The following is a 26924-nucleotide window of genomic DNA, read 5'->3' as shown; positions in this document are numbered from 1 at the left end:
GTTCCTTATTTATAGACAAAAAAAAAAAAAAAAAAAAAAAAAAGCAACTAACAAATAAAGTAATAATCAACATACCACTGGACGAGATGAATTAACCATGTCAGTGTCTTTGACTTGAAATTTCCCAAACAAGTCGTGATGTACACTGCATTACAGTATCATTATATGGAAAACCGCCGGTAATTTTCAGTTAGGATTGAATAATTAAAATTAATTGGAAGTTGGTGATTCGAATTGAGTTGTGTAAGGCTCTCTGTAGCAGTAACACAAAGTGAACACTGTTTTTGCCCAAAATTTTCAGTAAAAGTAAGAGAATACTCAAAACACAGTTGATTTTGCAACAACAAAAATATAAATATAGGTGCAGAAGCATGCACATAACGGTTCTGTAAATTCCGAAACTACAACTATTGTCATAAACAACTGAATTAAGAAAAACAGGGCATCTTACACATTGGAAGGAACTGATCCCGCAGGAACTCTCTTTATGATCACGCATGAACCACTAGGAATTTCAAATTTCTCGTCAACCAAATCTGCAAAATAAGGAGTATCAAGATAAAATTTTAAGCTAAATACCTTCAATATATATGGAATTATACACAAAGGCAAATGCGTTTGAGCTGCCTAATTCCAATATGCACTGACTACGTCAAAACGTCGTTTCACAAAAGGTAAAATCTCAAGGATCATCCATTACTACGAACTGAACGATATGGTAAATCCAAGGACTCTTCCACTTGAGTCCAATTACCATGCAACCAGTAAGTGGCAGAGAGATAATGGAATACCTTGGCCGGTACGGGCATCGGAGAAAACGAGATCAAAGTTTTGGCAGGTATCGAGGTTCTTCATCCGAATAATTTTGGATTTAAGATCGCCAATTGATATGGAGGGTCGGCCATCGATATCCACCGAGTCGAAGATCACCGAGCTCCTGAACTTAAATTGGATCGCCATGGACAAAACACGGGGATGGATCGCAGGGAACTCAGATCATTTTGGAGTTGGGAGAATTTCAATTCTAAAAGGAGAAGAGATTATTCCTAATATCAGAATCTAAACGGCAAGCTTGCAGTTGCGGTTAGGGCTCAATTCGGTAAGTTAGAGGTCGATGATCATGAAACTTGAAAGTGGCGCGGGTACAACACTCCTAGTGGTATACCTATAATACCCTATGCCCCTTTAATGTTTTTTTTTTTTTCAGAGAAAATAAAAAAAGTGTAAATTATTGGACTAAGAATAATTAAGTAAATTATAAATAAGATAATCATAAGTTTTAAAGTACAAAATTGGTATATTTTCGATGTATAAAACCTTATAACATAGTTTTATCATAAATATTTCATAGGTACGAAGGATTTATGAAACTTTTATCAAACTATAGAAATTAATTCTTATCTTTATATCCTATGTTCTAAATTTTATTTTTTTTAAAATACAGGGACTAAATTTGTAATTTAATCTAATATTAATAATTGTGAAATCTTTTTAATAGTTAAATTACAATTTTAGTCTCTTTTGAGAAAATTAGAATTTAGTCTCTTCGATTTTATTTTTTAATAAATAGTATTTACGGTTTAGTAAGATTCCCATTAATAATTCCTTTGAGATTGAGAGTGCTCAAATCAACGGTCAACCACTAAAGGGATTAGTTGGCTTTAATGCAGTCCCCTCGCCTTTGAAGCACTCCAAGCCGAGTCTATTAGCAAGTCTATTGAGAGAAATTGAACAATACATTTCTAGATAGTAAGAAATTGAACACTCGTTGAGAGACTGAGAAATTGAACATCACATTTCTCGATCTTGTCAGAATGCTTGTAACACACGTATGTGTTGAGGAGCCTGTTGGGCTTATAAACATGGTGTTTGTAGTCCAACGATTAGGATAATTGCCTTCCAAGACTATAGACTTAGGTTCAACTCTCGACAAATGCAAAGTAAAAATGTATGACATGGTCTTTTGTTTTTGTCAAGTCTATTGAGAATTGAACATCACAATTATGGACAGAATCAACTGGATCGTGTATGTACTAGATCATGTAATACATGTATGTGTTGAATGGCCAGTTGTGCTTATTATAAGCATGGTCTATAGTCGAATGGTTAGGATCAAAGAAGAAAAATATGGCCAGTTGAGCTTATTATAAGCATGGTCTATAACACATGTATGTGCTAAGGGTTACGTCTGTAACACATGTATATATTGAAGGGTCTGTTGAGCTTATTATAAACATGGCGTTTGTAGTCCATTGAGTAGGATAATTGTCTTCCAACCAATAGACCTTGGTTCAACTCTGGTTGTTTTGTGTCTTTTAATGATAAATGCCAAGTCTACTGAAAATCTAGAGTCAATTGGATCTCCTGTAACATGTATGTGCTGAGGGGTCTGTTGAGATTATTATAAACATGGCATTTGTAGTCCAATGGTTAGGATAATTGCCTTCCAAGCAATAGACCCGGGTTTGACTCCCAACAAATGCAAAAGAAAAATGGTTGACTTAGTTTTTTGTTGTTGTTGTTTTGTGTCCTTGAATGATATATGTCAAGTCTATCGGGAAACTGATCCTCACATTTCTAAACAACCTCAATTGGGTTTTGTTTGTAAATACATATATGTGCTGAGGGGCCTGTTGAACTTATTATAAACATGGCACTTGTAGTTCACGGTTAGGATAATCTAGATGTTGTCAAGAACAATTATAAAGAGTAATAGACATATAATTTACAAAGGGAGTTTTTGCACCATGCAAGAAAAATCAAATTTATCTACAAAAGGCTACTTCTAGTTTTGAGGAGTGACCTCCATTGTTGAATGGATCACCATTTCCATTACTCGATTATTCGGAGTCACATCTCCCGACTCAGAGAAGAACTCACAGCTCGTGTCATGGACCGAATTATTCGATGGACTAGACGGGTAATTCGAGCTCGGTGAGGCGCCAACGGAGTCACCATGGATCGCATGAATCTTGTTGTTTGCTATTTGAGGATGATTACTCTTTCTGAACGTGTGTGAAGTCAAGTCTATTTTGTCATAGATTCTAAGCAACGCTCGAATTTTACTGCCAATAGATGAGTTGGAGGGTTCGTTGGCGGCGTGAGAAAGCTTGTGTTGTTCTTTGTAAAAGAAAATGATGAAGTAGATAAGGAGGGCGATGATAGCGGCAGTGCCGGCAATGAGAAATAGGCCCCAAAAGCTGCTTAAGTTGAGCCTCGAAGAAGTGATCTTGGAGATGGAAGACCACGAGTTGTCTTCATTCTTAAACCATTTCCTTTGTAATTGGTTCATCTTTTCACTCTCTGTCACATTCAACACCGCTCTTGATATGTCTGCTACCAATGGCGAGCCAATGGGAAATGCCTACCGACATAATTATCATTATAGACATTACAATAATCACCCAAAATAATTGTCTACTCTAGCACATGCTGAACTTTCTATGAAGATTAAAAACAGAGAACACCGTAATCTCATGGAAGGAGATAGAGACTTACAAATCCAAATCCATCCGTTTTGTAGTTGGGATCACCCATGGTGTACTTATCACCAAACATGGAAAGGAAGAGCTTAACGTAAGGCATTTCATCAAAAGCAGCATCAATGCCGCCATTAGAGCTTCCTAGTTTGAGCAACTCGTCGAGTTCCTCAGGAGACCCATAAGACTTGAGATTCTTAATCCCCAAGAGGTCAACAGCCCCCCAACAAATGAACCATCTTGATATCCCACCCGTGGCTGCGTCTTCAACAACTCATTTATATTTGTAATGGTGGGTTGTAATTGTTGCACTGTCAACAGAGAAGTCAAGCTTGCCGTGTAGCTTTGAGTCAGAACGAATACCACGAAGAACCATATCACTACTACGAACCTCGCCAAATTGCTTATCAAAGTCTCCCCTAAGAGTACGGGTCAAAAAAATATGAATGAATAAGATGAATTATAAATTTAGTCCATCATAACATATGGGTCGGTAAAGGTGGTTACTTTGGGCGAAGACCATGGTGCAAAAGGAGTACCAGAGGCTGGTACCGATCTGATGAGTGGGAGGACCACGAAAGTCTTGGTTGATTCGATGTTCGAGAATCCAAACGACAAACCCCATGAAGACGAAGAAGCAGAAGCTTGTGATCCAAAGGTCTAAAGTGAGAGGCTTGAGAAAAAGCCAGGCTTTGTTCTTGGAGTTGGCTTGTGTTGGGACGATCATTGAAACTCCGGACTCTGTGAATGGCAAGGTGAAATCAACGTACTTAGATCTATTTTCTACGATGGTTAAGTCTCCTACTGCACCGTCGTAGACCTGCCCATAAACCACACATTCACCAATACTTTATTTTAGTCCTCAGAGTAGTTGAAGTAATCAAATGAATACAAACATACTGACCCCTCTGTTAACTTGCATGACGAGGTCATTGTAGGAACCGGCGCTAGATCCATTTGGAAGTGCAAAGGGAATGTAATCAAACGGAAGGGCGTATGGAAGCGCTTCTATTACCGCATTGAACACGTCCGTACAATACCCTTCCACCTTCTTTCCATTCACTTTCACGAACTCACTATACCCTTCCTTCACCGGAACCCCAATTCTCAACCTTTTCCCCGCCGTTGGAATCTCCCACCCTTTCGGCGCCGCCGCCGTATTCCCCGGCCAGATCACTGTCATATTGTTACTCAACAACCCCTTTTCAGGATTCCAAAACCCAACTCTGTTTCCCCCATTACTATTCACATTCACAATCTCAAATGCCGCCGATTGCAGCTGCCCATTCACGATCTCGTAGTTTCCAGTCAGCCCTATGAACTTCGTCTTCGACAAGGCCTCCCCAATTTTCTCCCCATTTCGAGAAACCCCCAACGTTTCAAGATCTGTTAGATTTTCAGATCCATTCGGGTTTTCGAATGTGAAGTTTCTGGCCCCTGTTTTCTCAATTGCCATTGCCAGTGCTCGAGCTGCATCATAGGCCCACAGTCCAAAGATGTCTAAATGTGGATCGGTGAGGACAGAATTTTCCATTACGAATTCCCGTTTCCATTTAATTTTGAAACGGTCGAGCTCCATTGATTTTGGGACATATGGCTTCACTCCCAAAGCTCCTTCCATGGAGTTTAGAACAGAGGAAGTCATGGAATCGAGTAAATTCGCGATGGCGTCAGTCAAAATCCAAGCGTAACCTTCCCTCATCATTCCAATTTTGTTGGCCTTAGCGAATAAGCGAATCGCTAGAGACGGCTGCATGTGCACCAAGAACACTCTGGTCGGCATTGTCATCAATTTGTAAAGCTCTTCCCCGATCTGATCCTCGGTGGCTGTTGGATCGATGACGCTCCGATATGGGACGCGTGCATTCACATCCTGCAATGCGTCGATCAAGTACGGTAACATCCCGTCTCCAAACTCGTCGTCTTGGTAGATCAAAACGACCTGGATAGACACAAAAAAATAAAGATTAAATTGCAGGGCAGCCAAGTCCTGTAATTGAACAATAATTTAACACGTACTTGTCTCCAATTGTAGGCTTTGACCAGGGCGGTAATAGCGGCAACTTGGGCAGAGTCAGTCTGGGTGAGACGAAAGAAGTAGGGGCTGCGGTAGGAGGCGAGAGGGGGGGTGGAGGCGGTGAAGGTAAGGATGGGGACATGAGCTTTGTGGCCGAGCTTGATCACAAAGTTGGTCTGCATCGAAGTAGTTGGCCCTAAAATTGCTTTAACTCCATTGTTCTTTATCAGGTCAACAGCTATTATATCAAAAGTGAAATGTTAGAAGAACAGGACAAGTAACATATAACCCAATATTGTCCACTTTAAGAGCTTTGAGTTGGGCTTCCCAAAAGGTCTCAACCAACAAAGAGAGTATTATTTGATTATAAACTCATGATCATTGCCTAAATTAGCTAAGATGGGACTTTCATCCAACATCTAACACCTCCCATCGAACGAACAAAGTACGCCTTCCCTCGAACAAAGTACGCCTCTACTCTTTTTTATTTTGGAGTCTAGTCATTTTTTACTATGCCTTCGAGGCTGGAGGCTCGACTTCTTTTTCTTTTAGAGTCATTTATTCGACATTTAAAGATTCTATTAGGAGGAGGCGTACTTTGTTCGAGGTGAGGTGTTGGATGATGAAAGTCCCACATCGACTCATTTAGGGGATGATCATGGTTTATAAGTAAATAAATACATCTCCATTGGTCTGAAGCCTTTTGGGAAAGAGCAAAGTCACTAGAGCTTATACTTAAAGTGGACAATATCATACCATTGTTGAAAGTGGTAAGTTGTGTTCATCTGACAATTAAAACATATAATTCTCAAAACAAAAGATTTGGAACCTGCAGCCGCCGCACCAACGACATCGCCGGCGGAGTCCTTGGGGTGAAGAACAATCCTAGTCTTGTAGTGAGAATTAGCTTCATAGAATTCCGACAACGACATGTGGATACAGCTCAGCCCCATCTTCCCAACCCAGCTCTCCATATCCAACACCACCCCCACGCTCACATTCTGAGCCTCCCCCGCCGTCGCAACCAACAACACGCAGCCTGCGACGAACCACAGAGCCCGACGGCTGCCCTGATTTGGCTTCATTTCTCCGGTGACTCGCTACACGAATCAGAATAACGTTTAATGAAGGCTAATTTGTTGGTGAAGGGCAGTGATGAGAATATGGCGGTTGGTGTTGTTATATATTTTGATTATTAACGAATTTTATTTCCATTGGGTCTGGCCGTTACCGTTGACCTTACCCCATGAAAGCAACTGTGAAGATGAAAATGACTCTTCTCCTCACTATTTGATTTTTATTTTTGAAACTTAATTATATATTAAAATCTATACTTCAATAGATTTTATTTATTTTTATAAAAACTGAGAAGAAATTAGGTTAAAAATAATAGAAGCATTGCGTACAAAAATAAAGATTTAAAAAAAAATATATAATATTTGACTAAATATATAACAGTATTGGAAGTCTTTATTTGGGGATAATACTTGTTTAATCAAGGGAAGTCAACGTTGACCAAATCAAAGACGCAATATTTCAGTATCATGCAAAATTAGTAATGAAAGCTTCCTGATTCTATTGGACCAAATCAAACCCTTGTTGTCCTTCAATTTGAACCGTCCATGTCACGGCAGATGGAAATATATTAAAGGCTTGGATTGGAGCCACGTGGAAGGAAAGTTCACAAGGGGTGGAGCCCACACCCACGTGTCAGAATTGGAAGTGTTGTTAACAAAACGGCGACTGAGTTAAGGGTTTTGACAATGACAGAGGTAACAACTTTATTTTAATAATAAAAATAGAGTTTATTTTTAATAATGAAGGTTGAGTTTATAAATATAATATTTAGACGAAAGAATTAATTTGGTTTTAGAGTATGGTAAAGACATTATTATAAAATGGAGAAAGGAAAATGTCACACATTTATCTCCAACAATTCAATTCTTTTTCTGTTCAAGAAATTGACACACTCACCTTCCATCCAATTTCTCCATTTAATTTTTTTTTTAAAAGAGTTAAAGACCAAGGAAAGCTACATATATTCATTTAAAACAACTAAAGGGTTTATTTTAATTGAAATAAAATTTTAGATGTAGTGTAATAGCCAAGTTTAAAATAAAAAAAATAAAAAAATTAATTCCACTATTTGCTAGGGTGTGCACCTAATTTGAAAATTTGAGAACCCAATTCGACCTAAACCGAAATATAAGGGTTGGGTCCGGTTGGATTGAGTTTCGGTCAACCTGACTAAACTTGAAAACATTGGGAAAAAAAAACTCAATTGACTTCTGCATGTTAGAAACCACGACTCTCCACAATGCTTATGATATCTCATGGCTTTGCTTTGAGTTTCCCAAAAAGACCTCACGCCAATGGAGATAGTATTCCTCACTTATAAATCCATGATCTTCCACTCAATTAACCAATGTGAGGCTCACTCCCAATAATCCTCAACACTATACTCTCTCTCAACATTGTACAACTGTCACCCTAACAACGTCTCTCTCCCTCTCGTTATCGCGTTGGTCTCTCTCTCTCTCTTTGTCGTCACATTGCTCTCTCTCTCTTGGTCTCTTTGTCTTCGTTTCTCTCTCGCACTCTCAAATCTCTCACTCTCACGCTTTTTGTCTTTGTTTCTCTCTTGCACCGACTCTCTCTCATTCTTCGAGTAGGCTGGTAACCGATAAACTTTTTTTGTAGTTTAAATTAACACATGTGGTACCTTAAGTCTTTATTAGAATTTGTACATTAAAAAATGTGGATGTGTGAATTTTGATAAATATAATGAGTCTATTTTATGTGGGTGTTGTTAATAAGAACTAGAGAAAAAAAAAACTTTCCTACCCAAATAAAAAAGATAAAAGCAAAAAGAGGAAGATCAAAGATGGTTCTACCATTTTCTTTAATCAAGATCCATTAGGCAAATACTTAATAGTTTAGATTATGATATTGTTTATTTTAACTTTGTGGACTTTGATGTATATCGTGGTAATGGTTCATATTGGGTTGAATGTTTGAATCATAGTAGTTTTATTTTACTTTTTATAGATGAAAAATAATAGTCAAGGAGCTCTAGTAATTATAATGTATCGAAGTCACCATTGCCTGCACAATCTGAATTTAGGAAGAACAAACCTAACAAGTCAATTGTTTGAGATCATTTTACAAGGTTGGAGAACAATAATAGGAGAGGCAAGTGCAACTATTGTTGTAAAGAGTATGTTTGTGATATTAATTTTTGTGGAACTGCACTATGGAAGCACTTATTAACCCTATAAGATGGAAGACAAAGTACAAACCACCCTAAATTTTCAACCTTCAATAGATGATGGGTAATAATATTGTTAATTTAGTCAAACAACAGTACAGTAACATGTGTCAAGATGATAATTATGAACAAGTTGTCATTTAAATATGTAGAAAATGAATGTAGTCATTCTAAGAGAGTTTGTCTTACCACTGTAGTATGTGGATTTTGTTGCAAAATATTAACTACATGTAATCACCACACATTTCATTAATTAAAAATAGAATTTGGATAAAAAAAATTCTAAACATCATCAAGTTGTTAATGAGTGAGAGACTAGTTGCAAGATTATTGAGAGTTGTTTATTGGAATATAATTGGCTTGTCTTAGATAGAAAAATATTATATTTGATATGTTGTGCCCACGTAATTAACTTGATTGTGAATGAATTGTTGGACTCGGTATGGCATCCCTAAATGGGTGAATTAGGGTTTTAACTAAAAGTATTTAAGCTGCAAATTTTTTCTAATTATGATACTTAAAAAAATAATAATAATTAATAGAACAAAGTAGTTTTACCGGTCCTAATGGAGAAACTTGCCTCAAGAATTAAGAATGCAAAAAAAGGTTGGATACTCTTAAAATTTTTAGGTATATCTTCCTAGCAAAACATGCATGAGGGAACGGAACTCTATTAAGATTAGGGTGCTATAGCGAGTGTGCTTTATATGTTGACCTAAGTTAATATGTTTCTAGTAGACCTTGCACCCTAAGATGGTGAGTTATCAAAGGTTTAAACTTGTGTGCACCCAGAGATTGGTTTAGCCTGAAGAGATAACCCCGAACTTTCTAGTTACAAGAGATGAGATTTAAACAGCCTACATGCCCCTAAGAACCTAGTAAGCCTCCATGTCATCTAAAAATGATTAAGGAAGCTTAACAAAGCTCCGAAGCTACTTGAGTTACTATTGAATGTAGGGTTAGGACAAGGTTGACGTCGCGATCTCGTTGCATCGTCTTCAATTCTCCCTTCCTCCAAAATCCTATAAATAAAACGAGCATTGACAATCAAAGAAGCAAAGCAACAACTCTCATGGATTCTATTCAACATATTAGAAGATTCTTACAATTTACCTAATCATGATTCGTATGTGGGTAAATTTTTTTTTTCTCGATCAAATAACTCATAAATTGAGAAAGCGATAGAGTTGTCCTCATTTTTCTTCAAAAATTGACTCGATCAAAGCTCGAACATCAATTTATTAGTCGTGCTTTCACTAAAATATGAATCATAATACTATAAAATCAACCCATGATTAAAATTCTTCCTCTTAGCCAACCCGTGAAAGAACCCCAGAGCACGTCTCGCATCAACTAGATGCTGAAATTTAAGCAAGACATTTTGAACCAAGAAATCGTTTAGTTCAGGCATATCAAATTTTCGAGTAACAGTGTCGTAGCTTTTACATCTTGTGATTACCGGATAAGATGAGAGCTTACAAATATATTGCTGGTGAAGTATACTCTCAACAAATCAAAGTATGGTTACATAGAAATCCTTCCAGAGTGTAAGTTTGTCTTTACATTTTCAATCTTTTAGATTTTATTTGTAAATATATCCAAAACCTGTTTCCGTCCGTATAAAATTTGAACACTATCATCGTGTTGTAATTGGTATTGCTATTTGACTAAGTATATTTTAAACTTCAGCTCATTTTAGTTCATGTGTGTCTGTATCTTTGTGTTTTTAAATGTTTTTTTTCCTCCAACAGAAAAGGTTCCGACCACCAGTTTTTAATACTCTTCATTGTCTGAACATGTGCACGTACAGGTCAGGACAGACATCCTATATTGTATTCATTCATTATTCTTTCTTTTTATTGTTATTTCCATATTATTTGTAATTTATCATATTTCTGTATTCTGTAAATGATTATAAATAAGAGAACTCTCACCACCTCAATTGAGGTGTGGTGGATTCAGCAAACATTCACATGGTATCAGAGCTCTTTCGATTTAATAACCCTGATCCTTTCTTCTCTATGACTTCTGAATCCTCCTATCATCTTCTTTCTTTCAATACTCTAATTCATATGATCATTATCAAACTTTCTTCCTCCAATTATCTTCTTTGGAAAAGCCAACTTCTCCCTCTCCTTGAGAGTCAAGACATGCTGGGCTATGTTGATGGAACTATGGTTCCGCTACCCCGCTTTGAACCATAAACCTCCTCAACACTCAACTCCAAATATTTGGCGTGGAGAGCAGCCGATCAACGACTTCTCTGTCTCCTGCTCTCCTCTCTCACCGAGGAAGCAATGGCTGTTGTCGTTGGTTTCTCTATTGCACGTGATGTTTGGCTTGCGTTGAAAACTACATTCAGCCATCATTCGAAAGCTTGTGAACTGAGACTCAAGGATGACTTGTAGTTGATGAAACGTAGCACCAAACCTGTTGCTGAGTATGCCCGTGCCTTCAAAACAATTTGTGACCAATTTCATGTCATTAGTAGACCCGTTGAGGACATTGATAAAGTGCATTGGTTCCTTCATGGACTCGACACAAAATTTTCAACTTTTCTACTACTCAGATGGCTCTCACCCCTATCCCCTGTTTTGCAAATTTAGTCTCTAAAGCTGAAAGTTTTGAGTTGTTCCAGCGCTCCCTTGAGTCCTCTGACTCCACTCCTACAACATTCACAGCCACTAATCGTGGTCGCATCCATGGAAGCCACCTGCTTCCTTTAGCAACCAGCGGGGTCGTTCTTATTCCCACAAAAACAACTCTTCCAATCAAGGACGAACTCACTCAGGTCAAGGTTGTCGACCACCTCACTGCCAAATATGTCGCAAAGAGGGCCATTATGCTGACCGCTGCAACCAACGGTATGTTCGACTTGATTCTTCTCATGCTCACCTTGCTGAAGCCTTTAACACGTCATGTTCTATTGCTGAACCTGATGCTGCTGATTGGTTTCTGGACACTGGGGCTTCGGCTCATATGACTGCCGATCCATCTATTTTGGATCAGTCTAAAAATTACACGTGTAAGGACTCTTTGATCGTAGGAAACGGTGCATCCCTACCCACTATCCACACCAGTACTCTTTCTCTTGTTCCAAATATTCACTTATTAGATGTCTTGGTTGTCCCTCATCTCACTAAAAATCTTCTTTCCATAAGTAAATTAACGTCTGATTTTACTCTCTCCGTTACATTTACTAATAATCTTATTATTATCCAGAATCGTCAAACAGGAAGGGTGGTGGCATCCGGTAAAAGAGATGGAAGATGGAGGACTATATGTGCGGGAGCGCGGCAACTCTGCTTTTATTTCAATCCTTAGAAACAAATCTTTACGTGCTTCATATGATTTATGGCATGTTAGCCTGGATCATGTGAATCATTCTGTTATTTCTTTTTTAAATAGAAAAGGTCATATTTCTCTTACGTCTTTATTGTCTTCTCCATCATTATGTAATACTTGTCAGCTTGCGAAAAGTCATCGATTGCCTTATTTCCACAATGAACGTAGGTCATCTCATGTGTTAGATCTTATTCATTGTGATCTTTGGGGTCTTTCTCCCGTCAAATCAAATTCGATTTTTCTTTATTATGTTATTTTTACTGATGATTATTCTCGATTCACTTGGCTTTACCCTTTAAAATTTAAATCTAATTTCTTTGATATTTTTCTTCAATTTAAAAAATTTGTGGAAAATCAATATTCTTCTTGTATCAAGGTATTTCAAAGCGATGGAGGTACCGAATTTACTAGCACTTGTTTCAAAACTCATTTACGTAATTCTGGCATCCACCATCAACTCTCTTGTCCATATACACCTGCTCAAAATGGTCGTGCTGAGAGAAAACATCGTCATGTGACTGAGACTGGCTTGACCCTTCTCTTTCACTCTCATCTTTCTCCTCGTTTTTGGGTTGACGCCTTCAACACTACATCTTATATTATCAACCGATTGCCTACTCCACTTCTTAGAGGTAAGTCACCCTTTGAACTCCTTTATGGCTACACTCCACATTATGAGAATTTTCATTCCTTTGGTTGTCGTGTTTATCCTTATTTGCGTGATTATATGTCTAACAAGCTTTATCCCCGCGACATTCCTTGTATCTTTTTGGGGTTATAGTTCTACTCATAAAGGGTTCCGCTGTTTTGATCCTACCACCACTAAGCTATATATCACCCACCATGCTCAATTGGATGAAACTCACTTTCCTGTTATCCCTAGCTCCCAGGCCCAACCTCTTTCCTCTATTTCTATTTCAAATTTCTTGGAACCACATCTTTATCATATTGATTCATCCCCCTACCACTTCATCATCGCACATTCCTTGATCCAGTTCATCCCCGTGTGATATTTGTTCTGACCTTGTGGATGAGTCTGTGCAGGTTGATACTTCTCTTGCAGGTTCCACTTTGCCACCCTCGACTTCTAATTCGACCTCTATTAAACCTACTGTTGATTCCTCTTCTTTGGGCACTCATCCTATGATAACACGAGCCAAAGCTGGTATATTCAAGACTCGACATTCAGCAAATCTTGGTATTTTGGGCTCATCTGGACTTCTTTATGCTCTTCTTGCATTCACTGAGCCAAAAGAATTCAAATCTGTGGCTAAGAATCCTGCTTGGGTTGCTACCATGGATGAAGAAATTCGAGCGTTACAACAAAATAATACTTGGACTTTGGTTCCTCGCCCCGCCAACACCAACATCGTGGGCTCTAAATGGGTGTTTCGTATTAAATATTTACCTGATGGATCTATCGAGCCTTTCAAGACTCGTCTTGTTGCTAAAGGTTATACTCAGGTTCCTGGTCTTGACTACACCGACACTTTCAGTCCGGTTGTCAAAGCTACCACTGTCCGTGTTGTGCTTTCTATTGCAGTCACAAATAAATGGCCTCTTCGACAACTTAATGTCAAGAATGCTTTTCTCAATGGAACTCTTATTGAACGTGTTCATATGGAACAACCTCCTAGGTATATTGATCCTCGATTTCCCACTAATGTTTGTCTATTAAAGAAAGCCCTCTATGGCTTAAAGCAAACTCCTTGTGCCTGGTTTCAGTGTTTTGGCTCATTTCTTCTCACACTTGGGTTTTCTTTGCAGTCGCGGTGACACCTCCCTTTTTGTCTTTCATCAGCAATCTAACCTTATCTATTTGTTTCTTTATGTTGATGACATTATTGTTACCGGCAACAACTCATCTTTTATTGACAGCTTTACTCGCAAGCTTCATTATGAGTTTACTACCAAAAAGTTGGGTTCTCTCAGTTACTTTCTTGATCTTGAAGCTTCACTCACTCCTGATGGTCTTTTTATTAGTCAGTTAAAATATGCTCGAGATATTCTCACTCGTTCTCAATTGCTCGATAGCAAACCAGTCCACACTCCCATGGTTGTTTCTCAACACCTGACTGCTGATGGTTCTCCTTTCTCTGATCCAACTCTCTATAGATCTCTTGTTGGCGCCCTTCAGTACTTGACTATTATGCGTCTAGATATTGTCTATTCTGTCAATTATTGTCTATTCTGTCAATTATGTCAGTCAATTCTTGCATGCCCCTACTGCAGATCACTTTCTTTCTGTCAAATGTATTTTTCGCTATGTCAAAGGAACACTCCACTTTGGTCTTATTCGGTTGTCTCGATACTCGTCGTTTTACATTCGGCTATTCTATTTATCTTGGTAACAATCTCGTTTCTTGGAGTGCCAAAAAGCAACCTACTGTCTCACGCTCCAGCTGTGAATCTGAGTATCGTGCTCTTGCCACAACTGCTGCTGAACTTCTTTGAGTTACACATCTTTTGCATGACCTCAAGGTCCCAATTTCACAACAGCCCTTACTCTTATGTGACAACAAAAGTGCTACTTTTTTTAGCTCTAATCTCGTTTCTCACAAGCGAGCCAAACATGTTGAACTAGATTATCATTTCCTTCGAGAACTTGTTATCGTTGGCAAACTTCGCACACAATATGATTAAATTATTTGATTAAATTATTTAAAAAATAACTATTTAATATATAAACTTGAAAGTTCGAACGTGTTAATTGAATGGTAGAATGTGTATGAATTATGAATCAAAGTCAAGCTTATTTACTGCATTCTGGTTAGTTTTACCATTTTAGAATCACATATAATTAAGAGTGTACATTCAACTTGACAACCCACACCGACCCAACTCGAATTATAGAGATTGGATTGGGTTGGATTCATAGGACAAGTTTCAAGTTGACCCGAATCAAGCAAAATTTATAGAATATATTAAGAATTCTAATATGTTCGGTCAAAGTGATACTTTGTTTTCAAAGGCACAAGTTTGACTTAAAAGTTGAAAATTTATTTCTTTTTTTATTATTTTGTTTAATTTTTTTATATTATTTTATTTAGGTTCTTTGAGATATTTTTATAAAAATACCTATTCCTATTATTTTTAAACACATTATTTATAATAAGAATAAATTAACAAACAATTATTCATACACTTTATATTATTTTTAAATATATAGTTTATAATATGAATAAGCTAATAAACAACCATCCATAAGTTTTGGTTTAATTTTTAAAATATAATTTACGATAGATTTATTGATTATGAATTATACATTTATTTTAAAACAAAAGTATATTATGTTCGATGAATTATACATATATATGAATATTTTTTTTTACCATTTTTGAAATTAGGAATTTCTATATTTGTGTGGGTAGGAAAAAGACATAAAATTTTTTTAGAATTCTTTTATTTTCGATCCATCATTTTTCTCATAAGTCTGGGTAGAAAAGTGATGATTTTAAATGTCGAGTTTTATAAGTTATTCAAAATATTTGATCGTTTAATATTCTACTGTTTAATGTAGATTCTTAATTATGTTAGGAGTTCTTTAAAATCTAAAAACTCCTAAAATTGATAAAATTAATTTCAATAAATTCAAAAATTTTGTTCTATAACTAAGACCAATAATTTTAAATTTTAATATCCTTTTTATCTATTGTTACACCATTATTATGTCCCAATAAATAAATAAATAAATAAATAAATATTTATATATATATATATATATATATATATATATATATATATATATATTATATTATAAAAATATTTTACTTACATTAAAATAGATTTTTTTAATATATATATATATATATATTTTTGTTAGATATAGTTATTTAAATTAATTTTTTTTATTGTTTTTTAATTTCATGATGTTATATTTTTTTAACCAATTCTTAAGTGCTGTAGTTAGTTATCTTACGTTCTATGATAATGTTGAATTATATTACAACGTTACAATTTTTGTATGTTGTTATTGATGAATTTGTTTTTTGAGTTATTATAAATTGATTTCTGTTGGTTCCTGAATTTTTAAAATTTTTTATTTAAGATTGTGTCCCATCATATTCAAATGAGGACAAATAAAATTTACTAATTTTTTTTAAAAAACCTGACAACCCAATCCAAGTGGGTTAGGTTGGGTTGTGGTTTTTTTTTTTTAAAATCAAACTTATTAATTTTTATTTTATAAATAGTAGAAATATCTTCCCTTTTCAATTTTTTTATTGTATAAAAATTATTATTATTATTTAACTAATTTCAATCAATATTAACTTAAAAAAAAAAAAAACTACACGACAATGATTTATTAAAAGTAGCAATCTAAATTAATAATAGATTAATCTTAATTAAATTAAACAAATTAACTACATCTTTTGCTGCTTCAAATTCCACAAAACCAAAAAAAAAATGCTTCACACCATTTTGAGCATTAAATTACAAAAGGGAATTTTTGCCATGCTCAAGAAAAGTCAAATTATCTTTAAAAAAAAAAAACATTAAAAAAACTTTATAAAATCCAAAACAGTACTTCTAACTCTGAGGAACTATTTCCAGACCACCGTGATTACTTGGATTCAAATCTTCCGACCTAGAGAATTCATGGTTCGTGTCATGGATCGAATGATTCGATGGACTTAGCAAGTAATTCAAGTTTGGTGAGGTGCCAACAGGGTTACCGTCTTCCGACCTAGAGAACTCATGGTTCGTGTCCTGGATCGAAACATTCGATGGACTTAGCAAGTAATTCGAGTTTGGTGAGGTGCCAACAGGGTTCCCGTGATTTGCTTGAATCTTGTTGTCTACTACTTGTGGAGGATTACTCTTTCTAAATGTGTATGAAGTCAAGTCTCTTTTGTCGTAGATTTTGAGTAGTGCTCGAATTTTACTCTTAATGGAGGAGTTGGAGCTTTCATTGGCGGTGTGACGGAGCGTGTGTTGTTCTTTGTGAAGGAAAATGATGAAGTAGATGAGGAGGGAGATGATGGAGGCAATACCGGTAATGAGGAATAGGCCCCAAAAGCTGCCTAGGTTCAGTCCGGAAGAAGTAACTTTTGGTATGGAAGACCATGAATTGCCTTGATCACCAAACCATTTCATTTGTAGCTGGTTCATCCTCTTACTCTCTGTCACATTTAACACCGCTCTTGATATGTCTACCACCAATGGTGAGCCAATGGAAAATGCCTGTTGGCATCATCATTATAGACATTAAAATAATCACCCTAAAATAATTGTGTGTTCTAATATCACGAAGAGAGACAAAGACTTACAAATCCAAATCCATCAGTTTTGTAGTTGGGGCCAACCATAGTGTACTCATCACGAAACTTGGAAAGGAAGAGCTTAATGTAAGGGGTTTCATCAAAAGCAGCATCAATGCCGCCATTGGAGCCTCCTAGTTTGAACAACTTGTCGAGTTCCTCAGGAGACCTATAAGACTTGAGATTCTTAATCCCCACCGAGGTCAACAGCTCCCCAACAAATGAACCGTCTAGATATCCCACTGATGACTGCTTCATCAATAGCTCATTTATATTTGTAATGGTAGGCTGTAACTGTTGCACTGTCAACAAAGAAGTCAAGCTTGCTGTGTAGCTTTGAGTTAGAACGAACACCACGAAGAACCATATCACCCCCACGAATCTTGCCAAATTGCTTATCAAATTCTCCCCTGAAAGTACAAATGGATCGAAAAATATGAATAAATAGTTAAATATATTCGAAAATTATAAATTTAGTTCATCAAAAGGTAAATGTGGTTACTTTGGGTGAAGACCATAGTGCAAAAGGAGTACCAGAGGCTGGTACTGATCTGATGAGAGGGAGGACCACGAAAGTCTGGGTTGATTCGATGTTCAAGAATCCAAACCACAAACCCCATGAACACAAAGAAGCATAAGCTTGTGATCCAAAGGTCTAAAGTGAGAGGCTTCAGAAAAAGCCATGCTCTGTTCTTGGAGTCGGCTTTTGTTGGAACCACCATTGAAACTCCGGACTCTGTGAATGGCAAGGTGAAATCAACGTACTTGGATCTGTTTGCTACGATGGTTATGTCTCCTACTGCACCGTCGTATACCTGTCCATAAACCACACATTCATCGATACTTTTTTTTAGTCCACAGAGTTGAATTAATCAAATGAATACAAACATACTGACCCCTTCGTAAACTTGCATGATGAGATCATCGTAGGAACCGGCTCTAGATCCATTCGGAAGTGCAAATGGAATGTAATCAAACGGAAGGGCGTATGGAATCGCTTCTATTACCGCATCGAATACGTCCCTACAATACCCTTCCACCTTCTTTCCATTCACTCTCACGAACTCACTATACCCTTCCTTCACCGGAACCCCAATTCTCAACCTTTTCCCTTCCGTCGGAAACTCCCACCCTTTCGGCGCCGCCGCCGTGTTCCCCGGCCAGATCACTGTCATATTGTTACTCAACAACCCCTTTTCAGGATTCCAAAATCCAACTCTGTTTCCCCCATTACTTTTCACATTCACTATCTCAAATTCCGCCGATTGCAGCTGCCCATTCACGATCTCGTAATTTCCAGTCAGCCCCATGAACTTCGTCTTCGACAACGCCTCAACAATTTTCTCCCCGTTTTGAGAAACCCCCAGAGTTTGAAGATCGGTTAGATTTTCAGATCCATTTGGGTTTTCGAATGTGAAGTTTTTGGCCCCTGTTTTCTCTACTGCAATTGCCAGTGCTCGAGCTGCATCATAGGCCCACAGTCCGAAGATGTCTAAATGTGGATCATTGAGGACAGAATTTTCCATTATCAATTCCCGTTTCCATTTAATTTTGAAACGGTCGAGCTCCATTGATTTTGGGACGTATGTCTTCACTCCCAAGGCTCCTTCCATGGAGTTTAGAACAGGGGAGCTCATAGAATCGAGCAAATTCGCGGTGGCATCAGTCAAAATCCAAACGTAACCTTCCCTCATCATTCCAATTTCATTGGTCTTAGCAAATAAGCGAATCGCCAGAGACGGCAACATGTGCACCAAGAACACTCTGGTCGGCANCGTGATTTGCTTGAATCTTGTTGTCTACTACTTGTGGAGGATTACTCTTTCTAAATGTGTATGAAGTCAAGTCTCTTTTGTCGTAGATTTTGAGTAGTGCTCGAATTTTACTCTTAATGGAGGAGTTGGAGCTTTCATTGGCGGTGTGACGGAGCGTGTGTTGTTCTTTGTGAAGGAAAATGATGAAGTAGATGAGGAGGGAGATGATGGAGGCAATACCGGTAATGAGGAATAGGCCCCAAAAGCTGCCTAGGTTCAGTCCGGAAGAAGTAACTTTTGGTATGGAAGACCATGAATTGCCTTGATCACCAAACCATTTCATTTGTAGCTGGTTCATCCTCTTACTCTCTGTCACATTTAACACCGCTCTTGATATGTCTACCACCAATGGTGAGCCAATGGAAAATGCCTGTTGGCATCATCATTATAGACATTAAAATAATCACCCTAAAATAATTGTGTGTTCTAATATCACGAAGAGAGACAAAGACTTACAAATCCAAATCCATCAGTTTTGTAGTTGGGGCCAACCATAGTGTACTCATCACGAAACTTGGAAAGGAAGAGCTTAATGTAAGGGGTTTCATCAAAAGCAGCATCAATGCCGCCATTGGAGCCTCCTAGTTTGAACAACTTGTCGAGTTCCTCAGGAGACCTATAAGACTTGAGATTCTTAATCCCCACCGAGGTCAACAGCTCCCCAACAAATGAACCGTCTAGATATCCCACTGATGACTGCTTCATCAATAGCTCATTTATATTTGTAATGGTAGGCTGTAACTGTTGCACTGTCAACAAAGAAGTCAAGCTTGCTGTGTAGCTTTGAGTTAGAACGAACACCACGAAGAACCATATCACCCCCACGAATCTTGCCAAATTGCTTATCAAATTCTCCCCTGAAAGTACAAATGGATCGAAAAATATGAATAAATAGTTAAATATATTCGAAAATTATAAATTTAGTTCATCAAAAGGTAAATGTGGTTACTTTGGGTGAAGACCATAGTGCAAAAGGAGTACCAGAGGCTGGTACTGATCTGATGAGAGGGAGGACCACGAAAGTCTGGGTTGATTCGATGTTCAAGAATCCAAACCACAAACCCCATGAACACAAAGAAGCATAAGCTTGTGATCCAAAGGTCTAAAGTGAGAGGCTTCAGAAAAAGCCATGCTCTGTTCTTGGAGTCGGCTTTTGTTGGAACCACCATTGAAACTCCGGACTCTGTGAATGGCAAGGTGAAATCAACGTACTTGGATCTGTTTGCTACGATGGTTATGTCTCCTACTGCACCGTCGTATACCTGTCCATAAACCACACATTCATCGATACTTTTTTTTAGTCCACAGAGTTGAATTAATCAAATGAATACAAACATACTGACCCCTTCGTAAACTTGCATGATGAGATCATCGTAGGAACCGGCTCTAGATCCATTCGGAAGTGCAAATGGAATGTAATCAAACGGAAGGGCGTATGGAATCGCTTCTATTACCGCATCGAATACGTCCCTACAATACCCTTCCACCTTCTTTCCATTCACTCTCACGAACTCACTATACCCTTCCTTCACCGGAACCCCAATTCTCAACCTTTTCCCTTCCGTCGGAAACTCCCACCCTTTCGGCGCCGCCGCCGTGTTCCCCGGCCAGATCACTGTCATATTGTTACTCAACAACCCCTTTTCAGGATTCCAAAATCCAACTCTGTTTCCCCCATTACTTTTCACATTCACTATCTCAAATTCCGCCGATTGCAGCTGCCCATTCACGATCTCGTAATTTCCAGTCAGCCCCATGAACTTCGTCTTCGACAACGCCTCAACAATTTTCTCCCCGTTTTGAGAAACCCCCAGAGTTTGAAGATCGGTTAGATTTTCAGATCCATTTGGGTTTTCGAATGTGAAGTTTTTGGCCCCTGTTTTCTCTACTGCAATTGCCAGTGCTCGAGCTGCATCATAGGCCCACAGTCCGAAGATGTCTAAATGTGGATCATTGAGGACAGAATTTTCCATTATCAATTCCCGTTTCCATTTAATTTTGAAACGGTCGAGCTCCATTGATTTTGGGACGTATGTCTTCACTCCCAAGGCTCCTTCCATGGAGTTTAGAACAGGGGAGCTCATAGAATCGAGCAAATTCGCGGTGGCATCAGTCAAAATCCAAACGTAACCTTCCCTCATCATTCCAATTTCATTGGTCTTAGCAAATAAGCGAATCGCCAGAGACGGCAACATGTGCACCAAGAACACTCTGGTCGGCATTGTCATCAATTTGTAAAGCTCTTCCTCGATCTGATCCTCGGTAGCCGTTGGATCAATGACGCTCTGATATGGGACGCGCGTATTCACACCCTGCAATGCGTGGATCAAGTAGGGTGACATCCCGTCTCCAAACTCATCGTCTTGGTAGATCAAAACCACCTGATTAGATAGAAAAAAAAAAAAAAAAAAAAAAAAAGATTAAAATGCAGGGCAGCCAAGTTCTGTAATTGAACGGAGATTTAAAAACGTACCTGTCTCCAATTGTAGGCTTTGACCAGAGCGCTGATAGCGGTGACTTGGGCAGAGTCATTCTGGGTGAGACGAAAGAAGTAGGGGCTGCGGTGGGAGGCGAGAGCGGGGCTGGAGGCAGTAAAGGTAAGGATGGGGACATGAGCTTTGTGGGCGAGCTTGATCACAAAGTTGGTCTGCATCGAAGTTGTTGGCCCCAAAATTGCTTCAACTTTATGGTTGTTTATGAGGTCAAGAGCTGTTCCATCAAGGGGTTGAAATTGCTTGATGATTAAACATTAGAAAAGTTGGATTTTTGCATAGCTTTAAACGGCAGTAATAAAAAGAAAAGGCAGAGATCTGGAACCTGTGGCCGCCGCACCAACGACATCGCCGGCGGAGTCCTTGGGGTGGAGAACGATCCTAGTTTTATAGTGAGGGTTAGCTTCATAGAATTCCGACAGCGACATGTGGATGCAGCTCAGCCCCACCTTGCCGACCCAGGTCTCCATATCCAACACCACCCCCACGCTCACATTTTGAGCCTCCCCTGCCGTTGCAACCAACAAGACGCAGGCTGCGATGAAGGACAGAGGCCGGTGGGTGCCCTGATCTGGGTTCATCTTTCCGGTGAGTCGCCACAGGAATGAGAAGAAGGTTTAATGAAGGGTTGTTGGTGAAGGGAAGTGATGAGAAAAGGCTTCATTATATATTGACCTTACGCCATGAAAGAGAGTGGCGATATGAAAAGGCGTCGTCTCCTCGCTATTTTTCTTTAATGAAAATGTATTTTATTTGTTATGAAAGGGCGTCTTCTCCTCGCTATTTTTCTTGGTTTTTTTTTTTTTTTATTATTATTATTTTTATTTTAGGTTGTAATTTTGTGAGTAAAAATAAGTTTGTAATTTTATTTTTAAATTAATGAAATAAATACCACTATCACATATTATTTTTCTTCTTTTGTTATCTACTAATTGCATGTATTTTTATTTTTATTTATTTTTTATTTTTATTTTTAAAATTTTATAAAGATTTCACGTTTCAAGAATAAAAAGAATAAAGCAATAAAAGATGCTTAAACAATAATAGACTTAAACTTTAAAAAAAAAAAATATATAATTTTCATTCATTTTAGTAAGAAACAAATAGTAATTTATCTTTAAAAAAATATCTTTCCACTGTTTTAAAAAATTTTAAAAATAATCTACCCCTAGTATCATGTTTTAAAATAATACTCATAAATTTTTAAAACTAACAATAACACTATAATTGCAACGGACTTCAATTAAAAAAATTTTAAAAATACTCATTGCCAAAAAAGGTGCAAGAATTCTGGCAAGGTACAAAGGTTTGGGAAGTCTTGGAAACTGAACGGATCGATCATAGGTATATTACATATGAAACTGAATGGGTATCTCAAACTGAATGGGAATTCTACATCAACAGCTACTAGAGAATGCTCGCCTAACTGAAAAGGGGTCTAGGAGGTGTGTCAACTATAATGCTCTTAAAAAAAAAAAAATCGGTCAAAGTCAAAGGGGCAAAATGGGCATTTTATCCCTCCACCCCGGTCTGAAGGGTTCTCCACAGAATTCCTGCAAAAGAGAGAAGTGTGAGAAAGAAGGTTGAGAGAAAGCTTGAGGGAGAAAAGTAAATCACCGGAATCCTCGTCGGAGAATCGCCAACGAGTCGAAGAATCGCCAACAAAATTCATCCCCTGCTGAGACTTACACTCTAGAGTTCCTTCTTGGAGAGAAGAAAGACTCGTGTTGCTGAGGTTCCTTCTTTCGTCAAGATCGGAAGAAATCCGCAAGGTAAGATCTCGAGATATGAGAACTTCGTTTGGAAATGGAGTGTTAAAGTCTACCATCTTCATCTAGGGAAGATCCGCCACTGATCTTGTGAGAAAATCGGACAAAACGTCGAGATATGAGAATCTTTCCAAGAACGGTAAGGATGTTATCGACCTCTTTCTGACGCTCATAACTCGTCGTATGGTTAAGTAAAAATCAAGAAAAAAATATTGGCACGTAGGTTGAAGTATGATCTAAAACTTTGTTGAAGAAGTCATTACAGTCTGGATTAAGAATCGAGAGATAGAAAAATGGGAAGAACGTCACAAAACTAATTGGAAACCTTGTTTTTCTGATAGAAGGAGAGAGAAGCCGTCGGCGGGCCACGTGTCAACCGGCTAGAGGATGTTATCGGACCTCTTTCTGACGGTAAGGATTATGAGAATCTTTCCAAGAACGGTAAGGATGGCGACATTATCTGTATGGAGAGAAAATTCAAGTATTCACTGATCACAAGAGTCCCAAGTAACCTATTTACGTAGAAGGAGCTTAACATGAGATAGAGGAGATGGTTGAAACTAGTAAAGGATTATGACATCGAGATCCTGTATCATCCAGGCAAGGCCAATGTCGTGGCGAACGCATTGAGCAGAAAGGCAGTTCATACTTCCGCGAAGATCACTAAGCAGGAAAGAATACAGGATGAGATGAAGAGGGCTGGAATCGATGTTGCAATCAGAGGTGGTATTACTCAGATAACACAAATGATCATGCAACCCACCTTGCGAAAACGAATTATTGACGCTCAGAGGTCTGATAAACACCTTGGGAAAGTGTGGAATCAGACAGAGACAAAAAGACCAGTGGGGTACTCAATCTCTTTAAACGGGGGTCTACTGTGGAAAAACCGCTTGTGTGTTCCCCGTGACAAGAAAATTCTGAAGGATATTATGACGGAAGCCACGATACTTCTTACACGTTCCACCCTGGAAGTACAAAGATGTATCAGGATCTTAAGGGATGTTATTGATGACCAGAGATGAAGAAGAAAATAGTAGATTTCGTAAGCCGATGCTTGACCTGTCAACAAGTGAAGGCCCCGAGACAATGCCCAGCAGGACTGTTACAACCTTTAAAGATCCCTCAGTGGAAATGGAAAGCAGTTTCCATGGATTTTATCTCGGGCTTGCCCAAGACCAAACAGAGCTTCAACGTAATCTGGGTAGTTGTTGATAGACTTACCAAAATGGCTCACTTCATTCGAGGAAAAACCACTTATCGTGTGGATCGGTGGGCTCACTTGTATATCAGAGAGATAGTACGCCTGCATGGCGTACCGATGTCCATAGTATCTGATCGAGACATTAGGTTCACCTCTCAGTTTTGGAAAAGCCTCCAAAAAGCATTGGGGACTCAGCTAAGATTTAGTACAACGTTTCATCCTCAGACGGATGGACAGATCGAAAGACTAAACCAAATCTTAGAAGATATGTTGCGTGCCTATGTCATGGATTTCGCAAGGTGCTGGGACGAACATCTTCCACTGATAGAGTTTGCTTACAATAATATTTATCAAGCGACCATCCAGTTGGCCCCCTTTTGAGGCACTGGCATAGGTGTTGCGGGTATTTTAGGAAGAAGTAGACACACAACAACTACTGGGACCAGAGTTGGTTCAGGTAACCAATGCAGAAGTGCAGAAAATTAAGCAAAGAATTCTCACTGCACAGAGCCGACAAAAGAGCTACGTAGATTTGCGTAGAAGGGACTTCAAGTTCGAAGTGGGTGACTATGTGTTCTTGAAGGTAGCCCCTATGAGGGAGGTGATGAGGTTTGGAATGAAGAGAAAGTTAAGCCCAAGGTTTATAGGCCCTTTCGAAATTCTAGAGAGAGTTGGGGCCGTGACTTATAGGATTGCTCTACCTCCAAACCTTGTCGTCGTTCACAACGTGTTCCACGTGTCTATGCTGCGAAAGTACACCCCAGAACCTACTCATGTGACTGAACACGAAACCCATCCTCTTTGGGAAGATTTGTCCTACAAGGAAAGATCGAGTAAAATTCTGGCTCGAGACACTAGGCGACTATGCAACAAAGTTATCCCCTTGGTGAAAGTCGCATGGGGTAACCATCGAAACGAGGAGGCAACCTGGGAACAAGAAGATGATGTAAGGAGAGCCTATCCCGAACTCTTCCAAGAGATACCAACTTTCGGGGAGAGTTTGTAATGCTTTAAAAAAAAAAAAGTTGGTCAAAGTCAAAGGGGCAAAATGGGCATTTTACCCCCTCAGCCCATTATAGGGGTCTTGAGGGTTCTCCACAGAATACCTGCAAAAGAAAGAAGTGTGAGAAAGAAGGTTGAGAGAAAGCTTAAGATTGAAAAGTGAATCGCCAGAATCCTCGTCGGAGAATCACCAACGAAATTCATCCCTATTGAGACTTACACTCTAGAGTTCCTTCTTGGAGAGAAGAAAGACTCGTGTTGCTGAGGTTCCTTCTTTCGTCAAGATCCGGAAGAAATCCGCAAGGTAAGATCTCGAATGTTACTCTTCAGATCTGAGATCTTCATTTGGAAATGGAGTGCTAAAGTCTACCATCTTCATTTAGGGAAGATCCGCCACTGATCTTGTGAGGAAATTGAACAAAACGTTGAGATTTGAGAATCTTTCCAAGAACGGTAAGGGTGTTATCGGACTTCTTTTCGACGCTCATAACTCGTCGTATGGTTAAGTAAAAATAAAAATAAAAATATTGGCATGTAGGTTGAAGTATGATCTATAACTTTGTTGAAGAAGTCACTACGGTCTGGATTAAGAATCAAGAGATAGAAAAATGGGAACCGGCTAGAGGACCTCGTGCGCCAACCACCTTTGGACATGCGTCAAATGCCGCCTAGGAAAATGTAACTCCAACCTCCCTGCGACATGCGTCCCCAGCAACGCAACCCGACCCGCGTCCCTCGGCTGACCCGGTACCCGCGCGGCGAAACAAACCAAAATGACGACCCGCGGTCCACTTGAACCACTGCTTCCGAACCAAACCGACGACCTGTGACACTCGCGCGAGGAACCTGCGAGTGATTGCACCCCAGCGCGTGGCTAGCCCGTGGAAGCACGTGTAATTCCGTTTTTAACCCGTTCGACTTCTGTTTTCCCTATTTTCCTCCTGATTCCAATCCTAACTCCATTTTATATGAAATAGGACTTAATTTAGGAAAAATCACTACCTTTCGATACGCCAATTGTGTGGAAACGCTACGTAAGGGCACGCATAATCCAGGTAAGTCACCACACGGAAACAGGAGACCCACGTTGAAACGAACCATTTAGCTGGATGGGAATGGGGGAGGTAGCCCTCCCCGAATGATGGGGGATTATCATGGGACTAAGGGGTTGTAGCTCACTTCCTAGATATGACACCAGGTAGTCTCATAGCCATGCCGAGGTAGCTACTCGCAAAGTACCAGTCAAACACAGGATGGCGTAAGAGAACTCTTA

At 38.7% G+C, this 26924-nt stretch overlaps 3 protein-coding genes, 1 non-coding gene and 1 pseudogene across 5 annotated transcripts in view; 1 reads left to right on the top strand and 4 right to left on the bottom strand.

Moving 5' to 3' along the window:
• Positions 1 to 1138, bottom strand: part of LOC111454560 — an 8523-nt gene extending 7385 nt beyond the window's left edge. For both annotated transcript variants that reach the window (XM_023096062.1, XM_023096063.1), the window contains exons 1-3: positions 792 to 1138; positions 452 to 536; positions 76 to 145 (exon numbers count right to left, since the gene is read on the bottom strand). In XM_023096062.1, coding sequence (XP_022951830.1) covers positions 76 to 145; positions 452 to 536; positions 792 to 960 — 324 coding nt within the window. In that variant the 5' untranslated portion in view covers positions 961 to 1138. The remainder of the gene's footprint in view (positions 1 to 75; positions 146 to 451; positions 537 to 791) is intronic.
• A 1259-nt stretch (positions 1139 to 2397) lies between these two features.
• LOC111454710 lies at positions 2398 to 6606 on the bottom strand (annotated as a pseudogene).
• TRNAG-UCC lies at positions 2413 to 2484 on the top strand. The gene has a single exon. It is a non-coding gene; the product is annotated as a tRNA-Gly (tRNA).
• A 10033-nt stretch (positions 6607 to 16639) lies between the features above and the next one.
• Positions 16640 to 19133, bottom strand: LOC111454641 (glutamate receptor 2.7-like; the record flags this gene model as incomplete). The annotated part of the gene is made up of 5 exons (XM_023096136.1): positions 16640 to 16697; positions 16797 to 17293; positions 17380 to 17780; positions 17873 to 18185; positions 18267 to 19133. Coding segments are annotated over 5 exons (2136 nt in total), but the record flags the coding sequence as incomplete, so codon positions are not given.
• Position 19134: 1 nt separating this feature from the next.
• Positions 19135 to 22257, bottom strand: LOC111454639 (glutamate receptor 2.7-like; the record flags this gene model as incomplete). The annotated part of the gene is made up of 6 exons (XM_023096135.1): positions 22002 to 22257; positions 21658 to 21893; positions 20528 to 21565; positions 20134 to 20446; positions 19641 to 20041; positions 19135 to 19554 (listed from the first exon to the last, which is right to left on the bottom strand). Coding segments are annotated over exons 1-6 (2664 nt in total), but the record flags the coding sequence as incomplete, so codon positions are not given.
• Between the last annotated feature and the right edge of the window lie 4667 nt (positions 22258 to 26924).

Source organism: Cucurbita moschata, unplaced genomic scaffold, assembly GCF_002738365.1.
Source record: "Cucurbita moschata cultivar Rifu unplaced genomic scaffold, Cmos_1.0 Cmo_Scf00016, whole genome shotgun sequence".
Classification (NCBI taxonomy): domain Eukaryota; kingdom Viridiplantae; phylum Streptophyta; class Magnoliopsida; order Cucurbitales; family Cucurbitaceae; genus Cucurbita; species Cucurbita moschata.
The sequence above is the reverse complement of the archived record's forward strand: the minus strand, read 5'-3'. Positions and strand labels throughout refer to the sequence as shown.